This window comes from Chiroxiphia lanceolata, chromosome 11 (assembly GCF_009829145.1).
Source record: "Chiroxiphia lanceolata isolate bChiLan1 chromosome 11, bChiLan1.pri, whole genome shotgun sequence".
Classification (NCBI taxonomy): Eukaryota; Metazoa; Chordata; class Aves; order Passeriformes; family Pipridae; genus Chiroxiphia; species Chiroxiphia lanceolata.
Window position 1 is genome coordinate 714,086 of NC_045647.1, and position 21,907 is coordinate 735,992.

At 43.8% G+C, this 21,907-nt stretch overlaps 1 protein-coding gene across 2 annotated transcripts in view; it reads left to right on the forward strand.

Moving 5' to 3' along the window:
- Positions 1–21,907, forward strand: part of RAD18 (RAD18 E3 ubiquitin protein ligase) — a 32,008-nt gene that overhangs the window by 7,877 nt on the left and 2,224 nt on the right. For both annotated transcript variants that reach the window (XM_032699240.1, XM_032699241.1), the window contains exons 5-12: positions 1,611–1,963; positions 3,680–3,779; positions 6,113–6,297; positions 7,407–7,483; positions 8,172–8,232; positions 10,680–10,814; positions 13,972–14,128; positions 20,941–21,003. In XM_032699240.1, coding sequence (XP_032555131.1) covers positions 1,611–1,963; positions 3,680–3,779; positions 6,113–6,297; positions 7,407–7,483; positions 8,172–8,232; positions 10,680–10,814; positions 13,972–14,128; positions 20,941–21,003 — 1,131 coding nt within the window. The remainder of the gene's footprint in view (positions 1–1,610; positions 1,964–3,679; positions 3,780–6,112; positions 6,298–7,406; positions 7,484–8,171; positions 8,233–10,679; positions 10,815–13,971; positions 14,129–20,940; positions 21,004–21,907) is intronic.

Consider the following 21,907-nt stretch of genomic DNA (forward strand, 5'->3'; position numbering starts at 1 on the left):
TCTCAGCCTTTAAAGGGAGGGGTGCTGCTGGTGCTCATGAACTCAGCTTTCTGTCAGTTGTTACTGCTTTGTGCCAGGAAGGTTCATTGTGTCTGCTGGGACCTCTCAGAACTGATAGCAGTTCTGGAGAGTGTCTTAGATAACAATGAAGACCACACGAAACACAGCTTCTTGAAAATTGAATTGAGGTTTCCAGGTGAGCTGGACAGGCTGGTGATGCAGAGGTTGGACTTCCCCATCATTCCATGCTTTCTCTGGGCTCTCTGAATGATGGATGAGTCTTCCAGTCTAGTCATGCCTGTCCAAATCTCTGTGAATAACCAGAAATTTGAGTCATTCACTCTGGGCTGAGGGAGGTGTGGCAGGTGATAAAGTGCTGCCCAAGAGCTCAGGGCTGTGTCCCAGCTCTTCCATCTGTGGGGTGGGACCACTAGATGTCATCACCCAGCCAGGGAAGCTGCTCACGGGCCCAAAATACCACATTCTGGGAAAAGCCAGCCTGGGACTGCTCTCTCCTCTTTTGCATTCAGTACTAGAGTTTTCTGTGTTTTCCCACCAAAAAAAAAAGTGTGTTTTGGCAAAAACGTTTTCAAGTTCTTGTCCTGGTGTTCTTTCCACTGATTCTGTGCCAAGATCAGATCCCTTTGGAAAGTCTATTCCCAAGTCTTTATGTTTCAATATGAGGAAAAGCTCCCAGGATTTTTTGTAGATCAGTGGTGTAATTAAAACAATGTTTGTTATTCAATTATTGTTAGGATAGATTGTTTTGTACTGTTTTTCCAGTTTTTTTATTTTAGATGAGGTCGTATTTTATTGAGCCAACTGTTACTAGAGAATCTGAAGTTTCTGTTCAGATTTCTCTGTCCTGGCTGCCTTTGTGTGAAACCAACACCCTGCGTGTGAGGTGAGCTGGTTCTCCTTGGGCAGTGGGCCTTGGGGCTTCAGGGAAGTGCTCTAAGAAAGACTTCTGTGGTGTGCCCATTCTGTAGGAATATCACTCACAGTCCTCTCCTTTTAAAGGAATGGGAATCCATATTATTTCTGCTGTTATTTAGTGTTCCCCAGTTAAAAACCTTGCAAATTGAGGAGCCACAGTTGTGCTGCTTTCATGGGCTTTGTCACCTCAACTGCAGTGAACTGTGTCACACAGAGCTGTAAAGCCATGGCATTTGGCTACAGAGCAATGGAATGTGGCAGTGGCTGCTGCTGAACCCTTGGCTCCAGGAGCCTCTGTCACAGCTGGGTGACACCTTCTTTGAGGTGCTCTGGCTTGAAAATGCTCTTCTATTCAAGTGAGGGGGAAAGCTCTTGGGTCTCTGCTGTGTTCCATGTGACATTTGAGAGGCATTTCATTGCATTTGCAAAATGCAATTTATTTAGTTTGAAATCAGGAAGACAGTGCTGAGGTTCTGCAGAGTGTGGTGAGGCTTGGCTGGCTCCTGGTCCAGGTTTCTGTGGGATGGGCAGTCCCTGAGTGCTGTGTGTGAGCAAGGGGGAAAGGGAAGAAGGAATGGGGAAAAAACTCCATCAGTTTGCATTCTTTTTTCTCCAAAAAACCCCCAGCACTGTCCAACATAGATAACTGTGTGCTTTCTCCTGGATGCTCCCAGGCAGCAGCTGTTCCAGCTGGTGTTGGATGCTCCCGCGGTTCCGGCCCCGCTGGCCTGCAGCAGGAGTCCAGCTGCCCAGAGCCATGGCAGGGCTCCTGCTTCTCAACCAGAGTCAAAGGAGCTGCCAGTGATGGACAGTTTCTTGAGAAAGGACAAAGTCTGCACCTTGGCAAAGGCAGGGGGCCTGGCAGGGACTGATCAGGGGACTTTCAAAACTGAGGAACACCGTGACCTTCACGGCACTTCTGCAGAGGCTGGTGATACAGACAGTGAAGTGGGATCACAGGAGAGTCCTGAGTGCACCAAAAGTCATGAAAAACCTTCTACATCTGTGGTCAAAGGAGTCAAGAAAGGTGAGTTGTTTAGGTTTTGGTTATGCCCTGCTTTCTCTGCCAGGGCAGCCGGCTGTGTGTGTGTAAGAGGACCCTCAGTACGTGGCACTCATCCTGTTTCTCTGCCTGGTTCTGATCCCTGTTGGCACATGCAGCTCCTTCCCCTTTAACTGGCCCGTGCTCTGCTCCAAGCATGTTCTTGATGAGGAAGCTTGGGCTACTGACAAGGAATGAAATGGAATTCAGCACTTACAGATTCCTTTGCTTTGAGTAACAACGCTAAAAAACAGTAGTTGTGCAACGGACTTACTCAGTAAAAATGAAGCAATTTCTCCTTCTCCCAATGACTAGACAGACACCAACATTCATTCTGCCCTTGTGTCCTTGAGTACCCAGATGCAGGTTATTTTATAATGTGTTTGTTGTTTGAGGGGTGAGCCCAAACTCAAAGTGAGCATGGCAGCAGTTCTGTTAATGTTCCTGTTCATACACTCTCCAAAAGAGTCATCTGCTTTATTCTGTAATTCCACAGGGTTAAGGTTAATTTATTTTGAAGCATGAAAATGCCCATTTATACTAATCAACCACAATAAAGTGGCAGAATCTTCTTAGTCCTGACATGCTGACAGCCATCCTATTGACCCAGCTAAAAGCCTAAATTAAAATAAAAGACCATGTAGGAGTACAACCCTGGTTCTTATTAGTTCTGAGTTATCTGTTCTTTTGTTTAACAATGTATTCAATTCTGAAGTTCATATTGATTCATTAGCTGGGTAAATCCTTCTTAAAAATGTATCACAGCCAGGAAAGGAGCCATGGGAAACCTGTCCCAACTGTTTGGGGTGTTTAACCTTTGGAATATGGTTGGGAGTCAGGAATTGCAGAACAATATTGCCAGAGAACTCTCAAATCCCACAATATTTCACAGTTGTGAAAAACCAACATTTCAGAGGTTGGTTTTTGTTTTGTTTAAATCAGAGCTGGCTTCCCTCACACTGACACAGAGGGTGTTAGTTAAAGACTCTTATTCTGCTCATTCAAAATTAGCCATTTGTGATGTAATCTGATTGCTAAAGAGGAATGTTTTAAGTCTGTGTTTATTGTCTGCCTTGACAGGCAGTGTTTATAGGTGCCTCTTGCAGATATGATGCAAGAATGATTGAGTGGGGTGGGCCTGTGCCATGGGATGTTCCTGAGCCTCCAGCCCGGGCACAGAGTCCAGAAATGAGTGGGGGGCCCAGCTGGATCATGGGATTCCTGTGAGGCTGAGTTAACTCGTGGATTGGCTGTCCTGAGAACCATACATTGGGAGCACAATGTTAACAAGAATAAAACCAGTGCTATAGTGTTTTGTCAAAAAGAAGCAGCCTCCTTTATTTAGGAGTGAAATACTGCAAAAGTGGAAAGCATTAGCAGGGACATCTGCTGCTGTTTCTGTTAGCCCCTGGGTTTTCTTGTAGGATGTGTGTTACTCTAGGTTATTAGGGATTTGATTCCATCTGTCTGCAGGGAAGATGAGAGCCACTGTGATATTACACAGAGAGGGAATTCAGTGCTGTGGAACGAAAATGAAAGCTAAAAAGTAAGATTCTGGATAGACATGCCAGATCTTTTCAAACAAGACATTTGGAATTCTGGATTTTCATTTTCTTCAATCAGCAGTTATTCTCTGAGATGAAAACATTTGCTTTTTGCTGTTATATCCACACTAGTAAATTCCTTCTTGCTTGCTTTCAGTGGAATGTCCTGTGTGTGAGGTTGCTATTCCAGAGCAATACATAAACAAGCACCTGGATAGCTGCTTGACCAGAGAGGAGAAGAAGGACAGCCTCCGAAGGTAAGGACAGCTTTAAGAACTTTCCCGTGCTCATGGCTGGTTTTGTGCTCTGCTGAAATTCCTCTCAGTTGCTGGGGTATAATAGCAGTGGGCTGGGGTTGTTTCTGGCTTACCTGCTGCACAGAGCACTATGAAACGCTGTGGGCGTTGTGCCCTCTCAAGAAAGCATGTGGATTGCCAGTAGAATTACTTTTTGGCTTTTAGTGGCAAGAAAACACTGGCCAGTGCTTTAAAGAATTCAGCACAGGGAGCAGCCCTCAGTCTGTGCACTGCTCTTGTCCCCGTTCTGCTCCCTGGCATTGACATTCCCTCTGGGTGACTCCGGTTCCCATTTTTCACCTAGTGAATGAATCACTTCCCTCACTTCAGGTGGGCCAGCAGACATTTGCTTCAATAGCTGTCAAGTTAAAGAATAAAAATTGCACCTTTCTCTCCTCACTGTGGGGCTGTTCAAGTTTCCTGAAGATCTTAATTTCCATAAGATTGATGCATTCCTTTGGCTTTGTGCCCCTGCCCCAGCATTGGTCACGGTCGCCACATTCACATCAGAAATGGAGATTTCAGTTTGTTTTACTTACAGCAGAAATGTAGGCTGTTATTATTTCTGACTGATCAGGCTGAAGAAATGGGAGGGGCTTGTACTGCAATGCTTATTTTCCCAAGTCCTCTGAAACTTGAATTAGAAAGTAATTTTATGTTAAAGCTCTTGTTTTGCCCAGTCATGCTTAAAGTGCAATATATAAGCTAAAGGACTTTGAAGCTGAAAAAATCATAAATTAATATTGAAATCTGATGTTATATTTTAATTTCCATTTGGGATGTTTTTAGTGCTTTCTCTGCTCTCAATAAATGCACATAAAAGCCAGATCTTTCCTTGGTGTCAAACTCATGTCCGTAACGGGATTTTAAATTCTGCTTATTTTATCTGTGGGCTGCTTAGACCTTCAGTATGTGTCACACCAGACACTGCCCCGTAGGGACTGGCTCTCTGGAGTAAGTGCTGGCTCTTGGCAGGGTGTGGTTTATGGCTCTGATGTTTGGTTCCAGTAACAGCACATCCCTAGTGCTTCTCTGAGGAATGGGAGCTCTGTTTATTCTCAAAGCAGGAGCACATGGCTGAGCAGTATTTTGGCAGAACAGCTAATTTAGCCCCCCAAACCTGCACAAGGGTAATTCCAACGTGTGTGTGTGTTCCTAGAGAACACTGCACTTCTCAAAGGTGGGGAAAACCCACCAACATTCAAATCCAAACCTGTTGCGAGCTGTTTTCCTGTGGCTGCTGGCAAAGCTGAGAGCACTCTTTAGGTCATGCTGCTGGCGAACTGGAATACACACCAAGCTTCTGCAGGGCTTCCAAAAGATTTAATTATTCGATGACATTTTTTATATTTCCCAAAAGAATCTGAAAAAAGTTTCCCTGAAGAGTGTATTGTGGTAATCCATCTTCTTTTTGCCAGCTGTTCCACAGGGGCTGGATGAGAGCAAATGAATTAATAACAATTTTTGTATAAGCCTTTTTTTCAATGTGAAATTTATTTTCAATGTGATAAGTTGAAAGTGCTGAATAGTTTTGAAATAAATTTCTTGCTGTCACCGTGGAAAGCTGTTAGCTGCTCTCCAATCCAGAGCAGTACAGCTGAACTTTGTTTTGCTGCAGAACGAAAAGTGTCTAATGAAATGCTGTTCCTCTGTAAGTAATAAATTATTGCAGTTGCAGAAGATGAGCAAGGCAGTTGATGGGTTTTGGTCCCTTTGTTTCCTAGTTTGAGAGTATCTCACCAGGAGGTGTAGGGAAACCTGAGCCAATTTGTGCAGAAGGAGCTGTTCTGCTCGTTTTAGGTGACAAAAGTTATAGTAGAGAAAAGTTATAGTCTTGAATTTCATCTGGCAGTTTCCTGTAGTTAAGATGTTTTCCCCAGCTGCGTCAGGAATGTTGAGTTCTTCTGACAGAAGGCGGTGGGAAGGAGTAAACTTTGGGCTTAGATGTCATTCCTTTGAGAGCACTGTTAATTTTCTTTAATGTCACTTTCTGTGTCACCAAACCACCCTTCTGTTAGCTGGGAACTGCTGCCTTCAGGTACATGACTATTTTTCTGAAAGTCATTTTCCCAGAAGGCTGAAAACTCTCCTAGTTCAAGTTTTGTCTTGAGGTTTTAATGCTTTTAAAACTTCTCCTGCTGATTCAGGTAAGACATTGCCAGTACTAGGGTGAAAAACCCAAGTTTCTTTCAGGTATCTTTCATCTCGAGTGGGTGAAATGCCCTTAAATATCTGTCAGTGTTTTGATTTTCACAGGAGTAATAAATAAATTCTGTTTCCTTTTCCTTTGGCAGTTCTACTCACAAAAGGAAGCCGATGTCTAAAGTTGTTTATAACCTGCTGTCAGACCGAGATCTGAAGAAGAAGCTCAAGGAACATGGTCTGTCCACCTCTGGGACCCGTCAGCAGCTCATTAAGAGACACCAGGAATTTGTGCACATGTACAATGCTCAGTGTGATTCCCTAAGTCCCAAATCAGGTAAGTGAGAAGCTGTAGGGAAGTTGTTGCCATCACAACCCATTTGTCTGCATTTCTCCCTCTATTAGCTCTCAGGGTGGGAGGAACACTGGTTTGAATGTTTTGGGGGAACTGGAGATGGAAGAATTTATCTTGTGTAAAACAAGGGTAGTGCAAAATACTCCTGTAATGTCTGGGGGGTACTCAGGGGGGTTCTTCACTCAGTGCTGGTGATGAAGTGGCTCCAAGTCTCTGCCTCGTTCCTCCAGACTAAAGGAAGAGTGCCAGAGTGTGTTCAGTGTAATTCAGCTGCTCTGCCCTAAATAATGCAAAACTCTTCCTCTGTTCAAACCCTGGGCACAAAGGGTGAATTATTAAACTCACACTTAAGATGCAGACATGCATTTTGGGTAGTAGCAGTGAGCCTGAGGTCACTATGTAACAGGAGTAGCTGAGCTTCTGAGGAAGCAGAGGTGCCAAATTCCGGGAGTTTGCTTAAACCAGTTTGGAACAGGTTTTATTCCTTCACAGCTTACTAAGCTTTTGTTCTCTGACTGCTTCACTGTCTGGTGAAAGTGTTTGTTTTGATAACTGCCTGCAGCTACCTGGCAGTGCTGTGGAGATGATGAAATGCAGGAACAGATTTGTACAAGTAAATGTCAAAATAAACTGTGCAGGGTCGTGCATAGCTGTGGCTCTCGTTAAGTGTTAAGAAACACAGCTATGTCTGTTTGTAGGCTTTGAACGTGTCTGACATAATCGTTGGAGTAAGTTGTAATTCATCTGTGGGCTTTGACCATGAGCCTGCACACTGGAAGGTGGTCGGGGGGTAAAATAAGATAAACAGAAGATGCAATTATTATATCTTTCATTGAAACATCCAGTCTAAAATGGAAACTCTTTCTGAATGACATACCTGTGCACCACAGAAACACTTGTAGTGTGGAGGAGGGAGGTTCAGTGGGATTTGGAAAGATGGCAGGTTTGCCTGGGATTCGAGCCCGAGCTTTCATTGTTGGAGCACTGATGCTGTTTGTGTTTTAAAGTCATGGTAGTTTCATTCAGTGCTGTTACAGCTTTTTATTACACAGCTCCTGTTTCAGTGATCCCTTTCTTCTATTTCTGAACAGTTGCAGAGGTTGTTAAAGAGCTGGAAAAGAACGAGAAGATTCGGGTTCAGCTTGAATGTAATAAACCCAGTGAAAATGTAGGTGACTGCTCTTTGTTCTCACAGAGGGGTGGCCAGCAGAAACTGCAGTGGGCACTGAATATGTTTGCCTATTGCTTTATAGTGGGATTCCCAGCCTCAGTGTTGGAATTCACATATGCCATCCTGTGATCAACCTGATATTCTCACACGATGCGTTTGTTGTGGGCAGTCCCTGGTGCAGTGCTGAGCTTTCTGCCCAAACCACTGAAGTGGGAGCATTTCTTTGTCTGCAGTAAAAGCTCTTGAGAAACGTTCCCCTTGGCTGCACTGGAGGATTTTGACCCTCCATGGCAGTGTGGGGAATATTTTACTTCCTGGAATTCTGCAGGATTTAGCTGGCAAATTCCATGGCTTCTGTGGGGGCAATAGTGCCTGTTCTTTTCCCAGGACATAGGATACTTTGGTGACTTCTGAAGCCTGTTTGTTGCACAGTGTTAAGAAATATCTTATGGCCCACATGTACTGGGTGTGACAGGGGCTGGTCCTGGTGCCTGGGTGGAAGTGGAGCAGGACACCATGGATGTGTTCTGGAAATGTATAAGGGTCTTTGATGAGAAGCTGAGAGCTGGAGGGGGAAAACCAGGCAACTGCTCCTTCTTCCAGTTTGAAGTCTCTAATTTCAAAGTCTGCTACCTTATCATCTTTTTATTTCTGTTAAAAACAAACATTTGTGTGATTTCTGTAGAGCTTGACCTTCACAAAGGACCAGACAGAGGAAGAAATAGATGAGATCCACACTGAATATCGTGAGTAATGCGCAAGTTGCACTTTGTTTTGCTCTTAAATTTACTTTCTTTTCCTTTGAACTAAAATATACACACTGATTGCCTCTGAGTGCATCTCCATTTATGCACTTTGTGCCCTCTTAGTGTCCTCCCATGTTTGCTGGACCTGCAGAAGAGCAGAGCAGGGTGTCTGTGTCTCCTGCTGGGCTGTGAGATGTGCAGTCGTGGGGTGTCACTGAGAACCCTCCACAGCAGAACTGCTCTGAAAGGGCTCCCTGAGCCCCAGCCAGGGACTGGCCTCCCTGCCTCTGGTTTCATTTTCTTGGTCTGTTATACACATTTACAACAAAAAAAAAATTAAATACTATCTTAATAAAATTCCTGTCTTTGAAAAATTGAGTTTATATTGTTAAAAGGGCATGGCTTCAAAATTAGCAAGATCTCCAAGAAAATAAGTCTCAGGCAGCTTAACTGAACACTTAAAAGTCTAAAAAAAATAGGAAAAAAGCAAAGAAAGGAGATTTTTAACGGGAACATACGGTTTCAAAATTAATAAAAAGTGTTGATCAAAGAGGTAAGTAGTACCTGGTGTCGGGTAGTTATTTCTCATAAAAACAATAAGGAGGAAATCATAAACGTGAAAGAAGAACTGTACAGTAAAATTCAAGGACAGATTAGAACTTTCATCAAAGGCCATTTTTTCACTGTACCACAGATGGACTTTAAAAAGCTTTATTGTACAATGAACTTCTTTTTTTCTTTTATTTTACAACATTTGCACTCGAGGTCCCTAATTCCCAGCTGAATAAATTAACTTGGTGTAAGTTCTGGATAAAGAATCCCAACCCCACCATGTACTTTTGTTCTGCATTTCCATATGAAACAGAACACACTGGGGTTCTGAACAGCCTTGGGAAAGGCAAGACAAACCAGCTGGAGAAAGTGCTGGTTTTCTTCTTCTTTGCACTGTTCCAGGCTCTTGGCATATTGTGAATTGCACTGCTGGTATTTTTTTTTACCATTTATGAAATACCAATTAATACTTTGCTTGCTGGAGCTGAGGATGGTTCCTGTGCTGCCTGGGAGCTCTGCTGGAGCAACTGCTGTAGTCCATGCCTGGAAGGTGCAATTACAGTTGCTGTCACTTCCTTCTGCTACTGGAGACTCAGGGACACCCTCACCCTGGTGTCAACCCCATTCTACTTTTTTTCATGGTCTCTAGTTAAAGAGTTAAAAAATCTACAGGAAAAGAAATACATTTGTTGAAAAATGTATTCTGTTGCCTTTTCTGCTTATAAATCTTTCCATTTGCAATGTTCTTCAGAAGTCTACTGCTTTGTCTTGTGTTTAAATATTTGTAGTTCTGTCTGTGGTTGGTTTATTGAAATGCTGCAGTTTGGTTTATTACTGAGATGCTGCAGGTTGCTGTGCTGTGTGTGGTGTGGCATTTCAGCACCACAGTGATTTACAGCACAGCTCAGCAGTGCTTGTGTGCCAGGACATTTCTTTTTGCAAAGCTTTGTATTCACACCATAAACCAGAACAATAAAAGAAAGCAGTGCTGTGAAAACTGAAATGCTAAAGGAATTCCATAGCAAGTGTACAGTGGCTCAGACTTGGCATCTGGGACAGAATTTGCTTTTACTTAATGGAATTTTTGGCCTTTTGTGGTGCTTTCAGCTGCTCAGGGAAAAGGAGTTGATGTCAAATCATTTTCCTTCTGTGGGGCAGGACTTGGTGTTATTTTATCATAGAATATAACAAAGAATTGTGTCACTGGGAGGGTGGTCAGGTATTGGAATGGGCTGCTCAGGGAGGTGGTGGAGTCACCACCCTGGAGGTGTTCCAGTGCTTGACAATGCTGTCTTTGAAGAAATTCTTCTGATGTCCAACCCCAACCTCCTCTGACACAGCTTGAGGCTGTTTCCTCTTGTCCTGTCACTTGTTCCCTGGGGGAAAAGGCTGATCCCAACCTGGCTCCAGCCTCCTTGTCAGTGTGTTCCCTCCCTGCCTGGCCAGGGGTAGGTGATCCACAATGTCTGGCTGAGGACACTGGGTATTTTCCCAGCCTCTGAGTAAAGAATTTGAAGTATCCAGATGAAACAACAACATTACTTTGGCTGAACACCAGAAGATTGCTTAAAACATACCAAGTGATTGAAAGTGCAAAGAGTATTTGCGTTATAAACTGATTTAAAGGGTCTGAATTTCAGCAGTGTAATGAGCATGACACAGGAGCATGAACTGTTCATCTGTGCCAGTGTTCTTGGCTGTGGGTAGCTCTGTAAAAGCACAGACACAGATTTGGATCATTTGGATCATATTGCAGTGCTGAGTTGGTTTTCAGTTGCTGTAGCAAAAATGGTTTTAATTCAGTGTTTTGTGTCCATTTCTCTTCACCTCCTTTCAGTGTTTATGGTGTACCTTAGTCCTGTGGGGATAGTTAGTGATGCTCTGCTACCTTTCAGGAAACAAACACAGAAAGGAATTCAAATTCTTGATGGATCAAGTAAATAACCGGTGGAAGAAAAGTGGTGAGAGGAAAACAGAAAGTGCTCAAAACAAAGAGGAAGTTGCTGTCAAAGAGCTGCCAGCAGCCACAGGTCAGTGATGTTTAGTATGGTCCCCTCTTGGATCCACACTAAGAAGTGGGGGGTTTCCAAGGAAATACTGTTTTCTCCTGTTGTTCTTCTCCTACAACCTTTAAGGGAAAAAATAGCATAAAGGTCAAACAGACCCTAAAATGATTGACTGCCATTGATTTTGGTGTGGAACATAAGCACGACCCATAATAATTATCTGGGTTTGATTTCAGTGGGTTGTGTCTGGATGTGCTTTGTCTGGGGACACGTTGCAGGCAGTTGTTGAAAAGGGGTCTCAGGTTCCAATCCAGGTGTGCTGCAGGTGCTGAGCTGGGCATGTGGCCACCTCTGGAATGAAGGTGATGGTCAGTGCTCTCGCTGCCTTTGAGCCTTCCCTGATCCCTACTGTGAGAGGGAGTCAGTAACTGGGAACTGCTGAGGTATTTGTGTGGATTGGAGCCAGGAGTTGTTTGTCCTGAGGCTGAAGCAATAAAATACTTGGTCTTCTTTCAGGCTGTTTATGCAGGATGTTCCCTCTCTTTTTAACTTGCCTTGTTTTGTGTTTATATACTTGAGCTCAGTGAAAAGTGGGAATGCAGGGCTGCAGTTACTCACTTGTTAGGAGTTAGGGACAGCATCCAACCTGTTTGTGATCCTCCCTCCCTGCAGCATCAAACCTTACCCAAGAGTGCTCGAGCGTGTTCCTTGCAGGATCCTTTGGTCTCCTTTGGTTTGTGCTTCATGGCTGTTTTGGAAGGGAACATCTAGCTTTGAATGTGGGATTTAGAAGAACATTCCTCAGCCTAATAGAACTTGTGGATTTATAATCTATTCAAGACACTCGAGTTTTGGAGGGAATTCTGCTGGCCAGAATGGGATGTGCTGTTGTCTGTGCCCTTGGGAAAACGTGGCAGTGTAATTTGCCCCAGCTCTCACAAATCCCTGTGCTCTTGAGCTGAGTTAATCTGTGTCTCTCTCCCGCACTGCCTCCTCCAGCAGAGTCCTCAAGAATAAAAAGAAATGAAAAACCAGTAAAATAATATGAATTTTATCCTGATCATTTCCCGCAGACCTTGATTCAATGCATAATCCTTTCTGTGTGAAGGGTAAAAGTTAAGGAATCTCAAGGATAAAAGATTTGAAGATGTTCCTCATGTGTAGCAGAGGCAGAGGTGATGTGTTGTTGGATGGTGGGACCACAACCTTTATTTCCAGCTTGGCCCTGGCAGGGTGGTCTGCTGTGGCTTTCAGGTTTTCATCTCCCCCGTGTGTGCTGCCCTGCAGGCTCTGAGAAGCTGAATTAAAGCCATGGAGTTCTTCCAAAAGAGTGCTCAGGTAGAAGATAACTTGGCTGAGGTGTGTCATCCTGTGCCGTGTTCAGTCCGTGGCACCACCTCGTCTGGTTCTGGCAAACCTGCACAATTCCCACTGCACTTTGTGCACTGAGCTTCCAATAATCCTTGGAATTGCAATTCCTAGTTTTATGCCAAACATCTGCACCCAGTTGACTGTTTGTAAACCATTGAAAAAAACAAAAAGATGATTTATGGTTGAAGGAACAGATGCCTAAAGCCTGTTTCCTCAGGGTTCCTTGTTAGCAGCAATTGCCTTTGTATTAAATGGGAATTACAGTACAGGAAAGGAACAAACCAGCAGTGGCCTGATGGAAAGGCTTCGTCTGCATTCCTTACCCACTTCCTTTGGCTTCTCATGGAAGTGGTGGAATTGTACAGAATTAAAACAGACCTTTTTTGGGGTTGGGTTTTGTCGGTTCATTTATTTTCCCCCCTCCATCTCTCCCACTGCCTTTCCTGTAGTATTGGTTGATGCAATTTAACCTCTCTGAAAATCTCACTCTGTTTGTGGTGGTGTTTTAATCACCTGTTCCTGATTTACATCACCTTACTTTGCATCTTTAAGCTTAAAATGTCTGTTTTCCAGTTCTTATAACTTTTAAATGTGAAACTTTGCTTTGGCTGAGGGAAAGTGCCAAAAACATTTGATAAATACTGGTGATAAATAATTTGATTTGATAAGTATTGGCTGTGCTGGTCTGCATTATTGCACAGACCTTTGCTATTTTTACCCTGCTAATTTCAAAGTTGTGTTTCATTAGTTGGACAACTGACTCACTGGAATATGTTGGTTGTTTTCAGCAGACAAAAATATGCCCCGGTATTTAATTATGCCTGTTAGCTGGAGGGAAATGGCAAGCTGAGCTCAATCCAAAGACTGTGAAGCCCTTCCACACTCCAGTTACAGTTCTGCTTGGCCTTTTCTGTCCAAAATATTGCTGGAGGAGTGGAAAAGTCAGAGCTTTGAAGGGGCATGTCTGTGACTGTCCCAATCACAGTTGTCAGTGAGATGGGTCTGGGAAGGGTTTAATGTCCTGGGCAGCTTTCTAGTAAAATAACTACTTTGAAAGTATTTGTGGGTATGGTATAAAGATCTTTTCATACCCTAATTTCTAGTCTATATTTGTTTTCTCTTTGGAGAGGCAGAGAAGGTATCTTTTCAGAGAACTGTTCATCTTTTCACAGACCAAAACATTTGACATAAAACCAACAGAATGGTTTTACAATTTTTATCCCATATGTGTTTGTCTAGAAATTATTTTTCCTATAGAAATGGAAATGTCAATTATCTGGATTGACGTTGTCTTTCTTAGGTGCATAAGGAAATGAATCACAAATGAAAACAAGCCTGTTAACTTGATCTGTAAACCTTGAAGTTGTCAAGCTGTTTGATGCAGGGGATGAAGGGGATTGGTACCACAAGCAGCCAAAAGCAGTCTTGTTAAGTGTTTGCCAATTTCTGAAATAAAGTTCCATCTTATGAAATGTAGCACATATCCTTCCCCTTTATTCCTCTCCTTGTTTCTGTTTGAAACTCAACAATGAAACATGAAACATTTCTGGTTCTCAGAGGGTGGTTAGTTTTGTTTGGTTTTTGGTTTGTTTGTTTTGTTGGTTTTTTTTTTTTAATTATCTAGGAAAAGAAATTAAACTCTTGAAAATTCAACCTGGGAAAGCTTTGAGAAACAAGTAAGTGGGAATGAGGTGTTGGTATTTAAATATTTATAACTTTATTTTTCCTTAAAAATCTGCCTCCTGGCTGTAGAACTTTAAACAATAGTATTTTGTATCATCATTCTAATCTGTGCCTTTCCCTTTGGTAGAGCCTCAGGAAGAGCATCCCACAGCTGTTGTCCTGGGAGAAGCCCAGGAACTCCAGTCACATACTCCTGATGGCCAGAGAAGTGAATCTCCTTGCCTGGAGGAAGGCCAGAGATTGGCCTCTCCTGAACTCTCACTGTCATCTGGATCAACAAGCAGGTTAGTGAGGTGGTGTCTTCCCCCTGCTTAGTGCCAGCTTAGACCAAACATGGATAAACTTGGCAGTGCCCGTGTCCTGCTTCACAGGATGGGTGCTGGGCTGTGGGCACGGATCCATTCTCTGTGTTCCTGGATGCTTGGTGGCTTGAGGGGTGGAGCTCGAATAGTATTGTAATGACTTCATAGGGGGTTGATAGTGTAAATGTCCCTTTTGGTACAGAAACAGGGAGTGCAATGTCTGGGGTATCAGGAGTACATTTGGTGAATTCCTTCTAGTGCATCACCTTCCCTTCTGCTGCAAGCTTTATTTAGAGAGGTCCCAAAATGGATAACGGCCTAAGTCTTTTAAGGAGTATTGCTGTAAGGAAGTGTGGCCCCAGTTTCTGGAGGAAAAGTGAAAAAATAATTGACAACAAATACAGAATAATTGGTTTTGATATAAAAGCAAGAGAGCTGATTTGGCTATCTTGTTGATAAAGGAAACGAGAGGAGAATGCAGGTCAGCATTACCAGGAATAAAAAGGTTTTAGAAGTGGGAGATAATCAGAGGAAGTAGCTGGATGTCATCAGCTGAGCTAGGAGTGACATTTCTCAATTTCCCACCCCTTACAACCATAGCACTCTGCCTCTTCCTCCTTGTTCTGCAAATATTAGAAGTAATGTAATGCTTGGCTTTATTGTTGGTTATGAACAGATCAATCTAATCAAAAAGTTTAACAGAAACTAAAGAGCTTTTAAAAAGCTGTCATGAGGGTTCCCTTTCACAGATGGAAATGTTGAATGGTGAGTGAAAACCTGGGGAGACATTGGAAAAGGAAGATCAGGTCGGGGGTTAGAGAGCATCAAATGGTACATGTCTGTTTTACAGGATCAGGCTTTGCTGCCTGTTTCCATTTGCTTGAATAAATTGGAGCATACAGTAAATATTTATCAGTAAACAACAATATGCTGGCTGGCAGAGCACTGTGTGGAGGCAGGAAAGGTCGTTGCTGCCCTTCCAGAGTGTCACTGCATTTCTGTTTGGCCTCAGACCTGCGTTAGAGACCAATAAAGCCCTTCCCCTCCCGTGGCCTTTCCCCTCTGTGCTGTCTGTGTCTTTCTGCCTGAACTGGTACTGTAAAATTGATAAACACAGCATATCAGTTTATTTGCTGTTCCATATGTAACAAGCTGTTAAGGTTAGTGTGGGATTAGTTTTATCTCAGTTTCTCAGGATGCAGATGATGACAGTTTTTCCTTCCCTGTGATCAGGGAACTGTTCTCTTGGTCGTTTCTTTACCTTTACCACAGGGCCCAGTGCTCTGGGCTCGTGCAGAGCTCACACATTGTCATACCCCATGTTGGAGTGTCTCCCGTGCAGGTGTGTGGGGTCAGAGCAGGTTCCTCAGCCCTCAGTGGGGCACACTGACCTGCAGAGCTTGGGTGACCCTCTGGTCTGACCCTGCACAGGGCAGGGGCAGCTGGAGAGGCCCCCTGAGCCTTGGGACATCACACACTGCAGCTTCTGCTGCTTTCCATGCAGCCCCCGGCCTTAGACTCTGCTCAAAGAGAGGTGAAAACTCCAACAGTGAAGCAGTGAAAGCTCAGTGAAGTGACAGATGCTGCCTGGTGAGGAGGGAAGGCCCCTCTCCTCTGACCACTACGTTCCTCCTGCCACACTGCACCTTCCTGAAGAGCACTTTGGAGTGTTTACCTGCGTCTTCTGAGAAACAAAGATTACAGGGACCACCCCTTCTCTGAACACTTATGGGAAAGAGTTAAATGTGCTTTTTGTCTTGACTGTTTGTGTTCCTTGGTAGCTGCTCTGAAGGAGCAAAAGGGCTGATGGCTCAGTGCACTGCCCAGGTCTTGGTTTGGCCCTTGAAGATCTCCTGGGTCCTGCTGTGCCCATGAACCAGCTTTGGACCACACAGTTCCATCCAGGAATGAGGCTCATGCTCCCAGCACACTGCTCAGAGGTCTGGTGTGTCCAAAATGAATTGTATCAACATTGGCAGGGCCCGTAACAAGTAGGTGTAGTCATATAAACTGCATGAAAAAAGATGTATTTGGTCACTCTGGTTATTGTGGGACTGATATCTCGTTAATTGTAGTGAAAGAAACACAGCACAAATCAAACAACAATGATTTATATGTTGATGCTTTGAGTAGCATTGTGCTATTGTACTAAGTAATGGTTTTGTGAGGCTTGCGTTTTATTTCTGAGTATTAAGAGGATATCCTTTGCCAAGGGTAAATGTTTTTCACATTGAAATGTCAAAACTTGAAATATATTCAAAAATCCAGATCTGCATGCTGTGTTCCTGTGAGGAGAGCACTTACAAATGGAGGTCTGGTGCTATGATGGGACGAGGACATCGAGCAGCACATTGAATATAACAGAACAATCTGCAACGTGGAGAGGTGAAATGTCTGTTCTGCAAAAAGATGCTTCAAGAAAATCAGTAATTCTTCTGTTTCCTCCTTCATAAGGCCTGTCCTTTGTCAGTCTCATATCAGTTGGTCGAGATGAGAAATTCATCTGTTGTACACTAATCACTGATTAACTGATACTATTCAAAAGTTGATGCTTTAATTGAGAAGAGTTTTACACCTGCTGGAGAAAATATCTAGGCCAGGAATGGAGGTTGCAGCATCAACCCAAACATGCCTGAGCTCTGCAGAGATTGATGATCCCACCAAGAGAGCAAACTGTGCGTAATTAGATAAACACCAAAACATAGCCAGGGCTTTGAAAGGGTAATTCTTCAAAGCTCTGAGGTCACAGTTACACATAAAGCTTCCACAGGACTGCAGTGCTCCATACCAATAGTCCTGTGGCGTTCTTTGACTTTCTGGGACTGAAGCCAAATTTTGCATAACTACTTAAACAATAGGGAAATTAGAGAAGAAATGAGAGAAATGAGGAGGGACAACGATAAGCCAGTTAATGAGCTATGTAGAGGAAATATTCCATTACAACTATTTTATGTAATGGGGATAATACACAGTTTTTTAAGCAAATTATTTCTCTTAAAACTTTATGTTAGAGACAAATGCTGGTTCTTGATGACTGAAGTGAGAGACTTGAACAGCAGATAAAATAGAACACTGACCTTATCTGAAGTACTGAAACATGATGATTTAGTTCTGGAATCTTGGTGGGAAAGTGCTACCTGCACAGCTTGTGTAAATGCCTCTGCTGTTGGGATGCCCAGAGCCACTGCAGTGTGTACCAGGGGAGGTTCATGCCCAGGGGAGGGGCCTCGTTTGTAGGATGTGTGGGTTTTTGGCTGTAAGCTCAGAAGCCATTGATCAGGATCCAGGGTCTGGATTTAACGGGTCCCTTACCCTTGGATTTATGTGCTTTGCAGAATATAGGCTTTAATTCTTCAGCAGCAGAAGAGGCAGAGATAGGAGCTGTGTTCCAGTTACCCAGGAGTTCACTGGATGGCAGCACACCTCCCAGACCTGCCTGGCAGACGTTGCTTTGGCAAAGCTGGCAGGGTGGAGTGGTTGGAAGGGCTGTGTGAGCTCTTCCCTGGCAGCTGCTGCAGTCTGAGTTCAAAGGCAGCGCTGTCCTGCTCCCTGGCCATTGCTGTCAGATGAGAGAAGTGTATGAAAATGTGTTGATTAGGGCAGTAACTGCCTTTTTCAGTTCTTCAGTACATTTTTGACTTAATAAATCTTGCACTACTTTGGCTCAGAGATGATGTATATCACAGTCTTAGACAGGAATGTTTGATCTGTGGATTTTGGCCTCAAACATGGGTTCATTGTGGAAGGATGATGATACTTCTCTGCTATGGTGTTGATTCATACTTTTTTTTCCCAAAACTGTGAGCTGTAACAAATGGCAGGAGCTGTGAGGTTTGGTGGAGAGAGTCCTGGGGACATTGTGACAATCAGTGGCCTCAACTGGGCCTGGGAGAAGCAATTACATCCAGCCTGTGTGCAGGAGGACATGGGTCTGTGATCGAGAGCTGTGGGGTCTGGACATCTGAGTCCTGAAGACAGGAGTGCTGGTCTGCAGTGCTCCTGGTGCCTCAACCTCCATGGCCCAGCTGCTGCCACACTCCTAAGGGAAGGAGTTCACATAGAGCCAGCAGAGCTTTCCCTTTTCCAAAGGCAGAGCCTCAGAGGCATGTTTTTGGGCTGCAGAGGATGCCATGGAAAGCCCAGGAAGCCTGGAAAGGGTAAAGGAGAACAGTGAGAGAGTGAGTGGAACCTGTGTAAGGTTTGCTTCAGAGGAGAGCCCTCCTCCAGAGGCAGGACGATGAAGCCACAGGCCCGTGGTTTGAAGAGGAGATCCTGGGAAGCCAGGGAAGGCATTGTGATGCACAGGTAATCTTGAATATCACCCAGTGCTTGGGCTGTTCTAGCAGTGAGCTCATCCTGTTCATCACAGGCAGGACACAGTGGAAGCAGGATTGCAAGATGGAGAAAACTATTTTACCTCTCCTCAACTGGGCATTCACCTCCAAGTGCCATTGGCAAAATGAGACAGGCTGGAGCTCATTTCTCGTGCCAGCATTGAGGGGAAATGCCCAGGGCTCGTGCAGAGGCACATCCCCAAGGCAGGGTGGGATGGATGGGAAAGGCACTGGCTGCTCACGCGAGAGCTGCGTCTGCCTGAGCACGAACAGGGTCAAAGGGCCCTTTGCTCCTCTCACTTCTAGAACAAGACATGTCACTCACACTTATGTCAGCTTTTTTCTCTCTATCTGAGAGTTGTGTGTTTATCTTAAAAAAAAAAAAAAGGAGTGGTGGAAGTCAAACCCCACTGATGGTCAAGAAAGGAAGAGTTGACTCTTGGCTGATTGTCCATAAGGGCTCAGGGAAACCAGTCCTGCAGGAACGTGGAGCTGGGGAATGGCCTGAGTCACTGAAGCTGTGCTTTTCCTGACATGGAACTATGAATAAGAGCAGAAACTGAAACCTCTCCTCACCCTGGCACAGGATGCTGGCTGCATCTCGAGCAGTTCAGGTGCAGAAATTTAATGGTTTTGCTGTAAAAATTGACTTCTCTGGAAATGGTCTGTAAAATCTTGGGAGAGTAATGACCTTTAGTAACGAAAAGGACAGAAAACCTTGTGGGAATTTGTCTTGGATTTGGAGTCTGAATAAAGTCTGATGATGTTTTGCTGTGCCTGGCCTCAGTGTAGGTAGGTACCTGTGGGGTATCGAAAAGGCAGAATATACTGAAGAAATTAACAAAACTGTTCTAAATTCTGTGATCTCTGTGGCCCCTCTGTGCTAAAATGTATAGAAACAACCTCCACAACAAGGCAGCTGTTTGTTTTTTAGTTCATATTCTTCCACTTCAGGGCTAATCATTAAATACAAAGAGGGGGGGAGGAGTTTTCTTCAGGGGGTGAAAAAGAATTACTTTAAAATATGAATTCACTTGGTGGTCAAAACTGTGTTTTTTGATAATTGCTTTTCAACTGTGGCATATTTAAGTGTTTTTTTTTTAAATTTTCAGACACTTTTGTCCTCTGGCACGTGGCAGAAAGGTGTATAATTACCTCAGCTCCAAATCCTGCCTTCCTTGGCCTTTGTAACCAAAACTGGTGTCTGGGAGAGCCGCGATGCAGAGAACTGCTTCAGTGGGGGACTGCTGGGGAGCAGTGGGATGTTGGAAGGAATCCTGAAACAAAGGGCTTTTAGCTACAGCTGGGAAGTTCAGACCCCTGGTTTGTACAGTTACTGCAGCCCCTCAGTGTCTCGTTGCAGTTAGGACAGAGCAGTTAATTGGCTTCTCTGGGAACCCTCTGATGGCCCATTCACAGCTCCACGTGTAGGCCAAGGGGGAACTTGCTCCAGGACACTTTGTGCTCAGTTTTAAAAAAATTTGGTAGGCACAGACGAAGGATTCCACATGTAAATTCTGAACAAGCAGTATTGGTTTGAGTGTTAGCCAAGTTTTCTCATTTTTATTGTTTTGCGGTGGCAAACGCGGTGGGTGATAAATGATGATAATGCTGCGGTTTTCGAGGCAGGGAAGTACATCATGTTCAGGCCTCAAACCTGTTCTTTTTCTATTTTAGGGGACTAAAAGCACACAAATAGCCCTATGTCCTCCCCACTTCTTTTTTTAAATGTAATTGGAACATCAGAGTAGTTTGGAAATATGATAATAACTCATTCCCTGGGAATCCAGTTTGTGCACCAAAAATGAGCTTTTGATGGACTTTTAATTCTGAGAGTAAAAACAATGCTGAGCTTCAAAACTTGCCCCATCCGTTTTTGGTGTCTTTTTCCTTTATATCTGCATGACTGTATGTGCACATGTTAGAGGGTCCTCTAACCTGGCTCTGTTTGCCCACCTGAATTCCTGTTGGTGGTTCTATATTAGTTATTGCCACAGTAACAGCTGATGACTCTCACTTCAGAGAGCAGACAAAATGGCAAAGGGTGAAAAAAATCCTGCCATCTTCTAAAAGTTGTATGTCATTTATGGATTTATTGAAGAAAAGCTTCTAGAAAAGAAATGCGCTTTACCTACACGTTACCCACCAAAGCATCTTGCAGATCCTCTCCAGTGAAATTGCCTGGTCCCTGGGAATGCAAAGCTGTTTAGATACCACTAAGGAGACACGAACAGAGAGAGTTGTCTTGTGTGTTAAATAATGACATTGAGACCCGGGAATAACTAAAAATTAAGCAATGCAGAGACAGAAGTTCTTGGCCTGTCCTGTAGGTTGAAGTTATTGCCAGTGCTATGAGAGGGGTCGGTCTCATCCACAGGTTCTGCTGCCACTGCCAGTCGAGCCCTGCTGTGCTATAGGTGTTGCTAAAATAATTTACATCTGTTTTATTTTCCCCTTCAGCACCAATTCAGACATTTTGGCAGATGTGGAAGAGTCTGAGACGTGTTCAGTGTCCTCTAACAGGTGAGTGGAATATCCACCCACTGAAGTCCTTGTGACGGGTTTAGATCAGTAGTTTGCAGCTGGTGGGATTCTGGAAAAGCAAATGCCTCTGGAAAGTCAGGTTCTTGGAGAATCCTCACAGTTGTGGGAAGCAGGATTTTGTCAGTGAGTTTGAATCCTTGAGAAATAATACCTGGATGCTCTAAGAATCCACAGATGCCCAGTTGAAGATCATTATTTTAAGATACACATGAGTATAAATACATATTTTAATTGAGAAAAAAAATGAAGAGACTGATTTTTATGGAAAATTCAATCTGATCTTCTGTTGTGTTTTAAGTTCCACTGTTGGCAGAGCTGTATGTAAGGCTTACAAGTTGAACATGCTGGAATCGAGCATCTGTTTCGAAGTGGGAAGAGTTCTTGTTGCTAAGACATTAACATCTTACTTCTTTAAACCAAAAATCCCCTTCTGTTACATGTATGTGGTCATAGACTGGATGGCTCTTAAAACTCCCTATTAATGGCTGTGGAATTCAATCCAAGATGAGAAATGGTTGTCCCAGTTCAGTGTGTGTTTAGCCATGTCCTGCAGAGACCTTTTTCCCTGTGCTTTTAAAGTATTCCACTGAGAGACAGTTTGGAGTTAAATGCTCTGTAGTTAGTTATTAAAATAGTTGAATTCCTTTCTCTTTGGGTGAAGAACATGCCTGACTCCATTAAAATCACCTCTAACTCTTCCTTTCTGGAGGCTAAGTAAGCAGCAGCTCCCCAGCAGCACAGTGCTGTGTGTTAACCAGGCTCACTGTGGCAGGACACCTCACTGCTCTCAGGAGGAGGCATTTGCTCCATAAACTGAGTCCTTCAGCCACAGTCAGTCTTTTTTCTCTGGTCTGTGGCCCCCATTCCCCAAGCTGAATCCTCA